This window comes from Sarcophilus harrisii, chromosome 4 (genome assembly GCF_902635505.1).
Source record: "Sarcophilus harrisii chromosome 4, mSarHar1.11, whole genome shotgun sequence".
Classification (NCBI taxonomy): Eukaryota; Metazoa; Chordata; class Mammalia; order Dasyuromorphia; family Dasyuridae; genus Sarcophilus; species Sarcophilus harrisii.
In genome coordinates this window covers 385,283,225-385,291,418 of record NC_045429.1, presented here as the reverse complement: position 1 = coordinate 385,291,418, position 8,194 = coordinate 385,283,225, and the positions used below count along the sequence as shown (strand labels likewise).

General features: G+C 40.9%; 1 protein-coding gene across 10 annotated transcripts in view; it reads right to left on the bottom strand.

Moving 5' to 3' along the window:
* The window catches only part of CDC42BPA (CDC42 binding protein kinase alpha), a 347,959-nt gene extending 345,798 nt beyond the window's left edge, over positions 1-2,161 (bottom strand). For all 10 annotated transcript variants that reach the window (XM_031967004.1, XM_031967009.1, XM_031967005.1 and 7 more), the window contains exon 1: positions 693-2,161. In XM_031967004.1, coding sequence (XP_031822864.1) covers positions 693-870 — 178 coding nt within the window. In that variant the 5' untranslated portion in view covers positions 871-2,161. The remainder of the gene's footprint in view (positions 1-692) is intronic.
* Positions 2,162-8,194: the final 6,033 nt, after the last annotated feature.

The following is an 8,194-nucleotide window of genomic DNA, read 5'->3' as shown; positions in this document are numbered from 1 at the left end:
ATCAAAGTGTCTTTTTAGTTACTGCTACATTTAGAAGAATAAAGAATCTCATAACCAGTTCAATCAAGATGATGCTACCAAGCATCCCTTCCCAATTTTAATTACAGAATTCTAAAAAACATATTGATAGGTTGATCAAAATTAGTTTTTTAAAAAATACAAATATTCCCCCATTATTCATTTTATGAACTCTTATACAAAGATTAAAATCCCCTGCCAAATCTACAGCGCAGTGCTGAGCTAATGTTAAAAGTTATTTTAAATTCAATTTTACAATGACTTGAAACATAGCAGGTAACTAGAATTTTTTTTCAACTGCTATCAGTCCTTTTCAATTTCATACCTATGATAAACTTAATTGAAATATGTACCAAAGGCTTCAGGGACAAGAGTTATTTTTTGCCTTCAGAGAATTCATCCATCATCTCTTCCTGCTGACCTGGAAATGTAAACTCTACATGGACTAGGCCTTAAAATTAAGACAATTTAGTTGCATTGAATCACACCTGAAAAACAATTTAACAAATCAGAAATTTTCAACCTTGAAAACTAAGTTACTCGTTTAATCCGAAAATAAAATACATTTGCCTGCAAATTACAGAGAAGACAACATATTCAAGAAAACCTTATAACTATCCCCCCCCTCAACACACACACACTCACAAAAATAAAAAAAATTCATGCAGACTTACCCCATTCAAGATACTCAATAATATTTTTCTCTCTTCTCAGAGGGGAATTATTACATTCATCATAAAGGCAGATGAGTATATCCAGCAATGTCTCCACACTGAAGCACTGCCCATTGGTCTGAGCTGGACCATCCAAAATAAACTGCTCCAGTTGCCTCAAACGCACCTCTCCAGACATGGTTGCTTCAATTTGTGTTGGTCGTCCTTTCAATTACTAGTACTATTTTTATGACTGGAACCTAACTTTTAATCATATGGTTGTTGGGTTTTTGTTCGCGTGTTTTTCTTTTAAAGAAACCAGTAGTGATTTAAATGACTATCAGTGCAGTCCTAGTGCTGAATTAAAAATCCAACCCCGTGACAACCTCACTTTGTTGAAGCCTGTTCAATTTGTCATACACATTTTTTAATGGGGAAGTTGCCTCCTTCCCCCCAAAAAATATATATATATTTTACTGCATTTGGGGGAGGGGGAATATATATATATAATTTTATATTTAAATAACAAAATAATTATTATAATTCAAAGTAAACAACCAAACAGCCAACACATTTTTTAAAAAATCTCCTTCATTCAAAATTCAACTCATGCAACATAATCCTGAAATTAATCCCGTTGCATCATTAAAGAATAAAGCCCGATTTGCATCAGCAATTCACTTCTTGGAGGGTGGACTGAAAAAAGTAACAAGAAAACAAAATGTGTAACCAGGAGGGGAAACCCCAAATCCTGCTGTAAATTCCCCCCACCAATACTTGAATAATGCATCGGTGGCCAATTTCTTCAGGGGCGAAGGTGGGAGGCTGGGGTAGAGGTCTCCGGAGCAGCCCCTGCACAGAGCACAGCCAGTCTTTTTCCTCCCAAAGTCGTCTCTCCGCCCCCCCTAAGGCTTTGCAGTCATTCCTATTTCTGTGAGGTTCCCAATAAAACTCTTCATTTTTCTGCCCCGACTTCTCCTCGGGGGGCGGTGGGAGCAAGAAGGAGAGCGAAGAGGGAGGGGGGTGGCGATCGATCCACCCCCGGCTCCCACGGCTCGGGGCTGACTAACCCCACTGACAAACCCCCTCCATGGTTGTCAGTCAGGCCGGCTGTCTGTCTGAGTGTCCGCAAGGCCGCCGAGGTCGTGGTCCTGGCTCTTCGGGATCCCCCCCCCCCCTCCCCGATACCGCCGGCCACGGCCACCGCCTCCCCTTCTTCGTCCTCCTCGGCGTCCTCTCGGTGCCGTTTCCGAGGCTCCCAAGGCCCCCGACTGACGCGCGGACAGACGGAGGGACAGATGGACGGAAGGAAGGGAGCGAGGCGGGGAAGGCTGGGGGCTTTTTTGAATTCAGAGGACCGAGGCGGCGGCTCCGGAGGCAGCTTTTCTCCCTTCTTCACGCCCCAGAGTTAAGGGCATCTTTCTCTGGGGAGGGAGGTGGCTCGAGCGGAGAAGGAAAAGGAGGAGGAGGAAGAAGAGGAGGGGGAGGAGGAGGAGGAGGAGGAGGAGGAAGGGAGGAGAAATTGAGGCCGTCGTCGCTGCTGCTGCTGCCCCGACTGCCGCCGCCGCCGCTACTGCTGTGAGGAGGGGGGCGGGGAGCTGAGGCTGCCGCCGCCACCGCGCGAGCTCGCTCCCGACCACTCCCTTCCTTTCCTCCTCCTCCCCCGCCCTTCCTCCTCCTCTCGCGCTCGCGCCCCTTCTCCTAGGCTCGCTCAGCTCGGGCTTCTCCTTTCCCTCCTCCTCCTCCTTCCCAGTCAGCACCACACACCGACAGCGGTGGGCGCGGAGGAGCCCAGAGCCAACATGGCGGCAGCCGCCGCACGCCCCCCGCCCTCCGCCCTTTCCCACTCCCCCCCCACCTCCCCGCTCGCCTCGGTCCGTTCGAAGCCCCCGAGCGCGGGCCGACGGAGCTCTGGGCACGCGCCGCTGCGGAGCAGAGGGCACGGAGAGCGACGGGTGCGCGAGGCGGCGAGGAAGGAGGGGGCTGAGGAATCGGATTGGGCTGGGGACGGAGGGAGGGGGGGAAGAAGGCAGCTCGGTGATGCTGCGGCAGTTACAGCGCGGAATGCAGGGATACGGGAGGACTCGGTGGGGGGAGACCTCGGAGGATGGGTGAGCCAAGGCCGGCCCCTCGGGCTTGCAAAGGGCCCCCGAGCTCAGAAGTTGCTGCAAGACCTGGGCGCCGCAGTCGGCTAATGCCGGGCGTTCTGAGTCGGCGCTAGTCGGCATCTTTTCCCGTCGCCCCCAATTTGCCATCAGCTGCTTTTTTGGGGGTCGACACACTAAGCACCCTCTTCCCGCGGTGATACCACCTGCCTTGCAGATCTGCAAGGACCGCCCCAACTGCAGCAACAGCACCGGGTCCTTGCCCGTGCCCCCCTCTCCTACTCTCATCCCTTAACATCCGAACCCCGTAATTCACCCCAAAATATTCATAATTTCTTGAGCGCTTAATGACTGTTACAAAAAAGGGCAGAATATGCATTTGTATAGTGCCTACTATATTCGAGGCTTTACAAGTACATATCTCAGTTCATCTTCACTATAATCTAGAAAAGTAGATGCCGTTATTAGCTCCATTTTACAGTTGAGGAAACTGAGGTAAACAAGTTTAAAAACTTGCCCAGAGTCACATGATTAGTGAATGTTAGAAGCTGAATGCTTTGTGAATACTCTTTTGTCTCATTTTTAGAACAAAAATAGTGATGGAAGTACAAGTGTAAGCAACAAACATAAAACCCCATTTATTTGTCTTTGGATAAATAGAATACATGTACACTTTATCTATATCTTGTTAGCCCTAGTCAGGGTTCTTACTAAATAAAGGTGTGAGAACTTGCATCCTTCCTTTCTATTCTTTAATAACTTAATGACAATATAAAGGCTTCAAAAATCGAGGGTTCATTCATCTAATACTGAGGACCCATTATTAGCAAAGTATTCAATAGACAGCAATTGTTTAAATGAACCCTTAGGTCACTGGCTGGTCACTGGCATGGCTGCTCTATGAGGGTTTTTTTTTTTTTTTAAAGGTTGAGAATTTTGGTTCTGCCTCTTTGCAAAATTTGAAATGTTATTCATTAACATTTACACTATTCAAGCAGGTTAAGCATTTCTTTTCATTTGTAAAAAGACATTCTTCTATATTCCCCTGTAACATCTGGTCTTATAATAAACACACCTTACTTCTATTATGTACTTATTCTAATTTTTTGTTATATTTACCTGCATACATGCTTTATCTGCTCCTGTTAGATTTAAGATCCTTCAGGACATGGAACTTGTGTTATTTATCTTTACTTTATATTCTGTATTTACTTTCCTCTTGTTCTGAGGTCATCTGTTAGCTCTCATTATTGCTGGACTACCATTTTTCATTGTACATGTCATCTATTATATCTTTTACACTATTTCTCAGGAGAAATTCATCATTATAATAAGTTGGAGGCTACATACACTTACCATGTATCTTTCCATTGTCCTTCTGGTTATTTGTTTTAATTCTGCAAAAATTGTGGCATTTAGTGATTTGGGAAGCCACATAATAAATATCATCTGAAGAATATTGAAATTAATTGGGCTTTTGTGGAATTGACAGTTTAGGGTTACAGAAATTGCTGTAGAAATTGTCAAATGAAATCTGACCTAACAATGCTGAGCCCACTTCCTTATCCATGTGCATTATCTGCTCAAGACACATTCTGATAGAACAGTACAATATTGACTGCCCATCCAGCTGCTTGCAGAGTCTGGGCAAAATGAATTTTTCATACTTCATTTTTCAAGTGTGAGTGATTAAACTTTTTTTTAATATCTAGCAGGTACCTAGTAAATGTCTGCTGAATAAACTTTTTTCCAAATAGCAGGTGAGGAATACTGTCAAGAAGCAAGTGCTACCTAAAGTTATTCGAGGATGAAATAATGAAAAGAGACCTAGAATTAAAACCAAAGGATAAAATAATGAAAAGAGACCTAGAATTAAAACCAAAGGTCCTGGGTTTGAATCTCAGCTGTTAAGCTGTGTGTGTGTGACCTTAAGAAAGTAATTTTCTCTCCACGCCCCAGTTTCTTCTATAGTAAAATGGATCTGAACTAGATATCTAAAGTTAAATCTTTAATCTTTTTATTTTTCATACACATGCAATAAAAGATTTCCCTGTTTCTGTATATGGCACCCCTATTGTAGTCATACATGGTTACATTCTTGGAATTAAATTTTAACCCTCCTTCCTTCATCCCCCACATCCAATTAGTTGTCAAGTTCTATCAGTTTTATCTCTAAAATATCTTTTACATCAACTCATTCCTTTATAATTTCCAGGGCCAACACCCTAGTTTAAGCTCTCATTACTTCTAAACTACACTATTGCAAAAGCTTTCTAATCAGACTCAGTGTATACATTCTCTTCCTGCTCTGATTCATCCCTTCATGCTGAGCCCAGATTAATCTTCTTAATGCACAACTCTAATCACAGTACTCCACTAATCCAAAATTTTATGGCTTTCCATTGCCTACCAAATAAAATTCATACTTGTTAGGCTTGGTAGCTTGACAATCTGGCCCCAATCTATTCCACAAGACATATTTCACACTCTTTTTCCTTAGGAACCCTGCCTCACTACTAAGTTGTTTCTCAAAGGCATCCTATCAATCAACCAACAAACATTTATCAAGCACTTATAGTATATCTGATGCTAGCTCATATAAAGACAAAAATAAAAAGTACCTGCCTTTAAGCTTTTATTTTATAAGAAGATATCCAGAGTCACAAACTATGATAATATCCCATACTTTCTTGCTCTGCATTCTGAACCAGATTAAAATGTAACTGGAAAATGTTTAATTAAAAAAATAATAATGTAACACAGATGATGTTAATTTGTGTTTTTTTCAAGTCAATATGCTGCCTTAGGAAATCTATTTGTATTTGAGTTTGAGACCCCTATACCTTTGTTCATACTGTTTCCCACAACAAGAATGGCTTTCTATCTTTTAAAATCCTACTGAACCTTCAAAGCCCAACTCTTCCCTAAAGTCTTTCTTGATCACCTGATATGAAAGGTAGCTGTGCATAATAGATAGTATGCTAGTTTTGGAATTAGGAAGAATTGTGTTTAGTCCTGTGTAACAAACACCACTAGCTTATATAAACCTGAGCAATCCTTCTGATTCTCAGTTTCCTCATCTATAAAATAAATGGGGGATAGGGAAGAGGGGAGATGTATTGGGCTCAATTATCTCTAAGAGTCCGTCCAACTTTTAATCTATTATTCTATGATATTCATTATCAACAGATAGTAGACCATACCTCACCTGAACTTACGGCAATCTGTTCTTTTTTGGTGCACTTACATTCTAATTTGAATCATAGTTATTTATGTATGTTCAATTAAACCAGATTAAACTGTAAATTGGGAAACATTTGACAAAATAAATAAAATTACAATACAATATAGATAATATTACTCTGTGATTTTTTTGAAGTCAATATGGGCCATCAGTAATCCATTCCTATTTGAGCTTGACACCACTGATGTACATTATAAATCTGATTGTGTGTTATTGCCCTTTATCCATTCTAAATTTCTTGAGGTGGGAAGGAATAGCATCTTTTTTTATATACTCCTTTATGTCTAGCACAAGCACAGCACCTAATGAATGAATGAGAAAAAAAGGATAGTCCTTTCCTTTAAATAATCTCCCTTTGTCAATATACTCTTTATACTTGAAGAATCCCTTGACTGTTATCTTTGAGGATTTTCAATACTCTATTACTTAGAATCATGACATTTTAATAATTTCATCGAATCATGAAATAGAACAATAACAAAGAAAAGATTTATTGTGTACAGCATAGTACATTAAAGAGTAGAACTGCAAGATCCCTACCCAATCCAGTTTAGAATAAAGACCTAATGGGCCCGCAGTGGTCAATCCTCTAAATTTAAAAATAACAACAATATCAAGAACATTAATTGTAGATGAAAGTATAGAGATTGAAGAAGAAAAAGTGGTAATAAAACTGGCATATTGCCTATTCTCACCCACCCAAGTTTATTAACAATTGGGTACCACCCACAGACCAGTATGATATTGGTTGTTAAATACCTTTCCTGTGTTCTTTAAGGAAAATGGAAAGGATTTAGAAGAAACCACACAGAGAAGTAAAGGATTTAGAAGAAAGCACAAGGAGAAGGAAACATTAGGCCCCAAGAAATTTTGGATAATTCAAGTTCAAAGGAACTTAATAATTAACTAGCCACTAAATGCATATTGTGTGGGTGTTATTTTAAAGGCTCTGATTCAAGAGCCAGGTTCTGTGAACAGACTTATTAATGAGAATGATCCTAGGCCAAAGAAAGGGGAAGGGGTATAGGCATAACTAACAACCAAGCAACCCCTGTGATGCTTGAGGGCCCGTTAAAGGAGACCGCCTGGAAAACTATACAAGAGTGTTTCAGGGAGCAATGAACTGGAAAAGGTGCCCTTTGTGCAGCCTTGCTTGGGGGCTAGAATTTAAACCCACGGCACCGAAAAGTTGTGATTTACATGCTCATGTTAAAATGCATGAAGAAATGGAATTGAGTTGATCTTTCCAGATGAGAGGAACATAAGATGGGAAATGAAGATGAGAAGGAAGGAAGATTGTGCCAGGGAATACTGGAATGCGCCAGCGAAGGAGTGGAATAATAGCTTGGGAGCCAACATCATGCATTCTTTATTCATACCAATATATGTCAGGATCAAGATTTGAATGCAGGTCTGCCTGGCTCTGAAGCTGGATTTCTCTTCATTAAATCATACTGCCTCTCAGAGATACACCTGTTGCAAAAGCTTGCACACAACTGTATGAAGAAATCCATTTAGCCAGAAGTACACAGGAAGACCTGGAAAGAATTTATCTTCAATTCAGGCATAAAAAAAACAGCAGGAAAACAGCAATCAATCAATAATACGTATTAGAGCCACTCCCCCAACCTTTTGTTATACTTATGACTCCAGAATAGCTGAATCTGTCTCAGGAAATCATAAGACCAAGATCTAGTTGAGAGCCAAATCAAACCTAATAATAGGGTGGATTCCTAGGGAAACCACAACCACTACAATACTTTTAGCTCAACGGTTACCTGATTGACCTTTGGACAATTTACATTTTTCCCTCCTCATCTCTGTCTGTTTCCTTTCTATCATTTGCTTTAAGTCTCAATTAAAATCCCCTCTCCTACACTGAAGTCGTTCCCAACTCCTCTTAATTCTAATTTCCCTCTCTTAATTATATCCTATTTAGCCTGCGTATAATTTGTTTTTACAAATTTGTTTGCTTGTTGTCTCCCTTTGTTGTTGTGAGGACAGGGACTACTTTGTCTCTTTTTGTATTATCAGTACTTGACACACTTCTTGGCACATAGTAGGCATTTAATAAATTTCTCTTGACTAACTGACTATGACATATACTACTACCCCACCTGAGAGAAATGCTTCAACAACCCTCCATGCATATATACTATACTTCTAGCTAATAG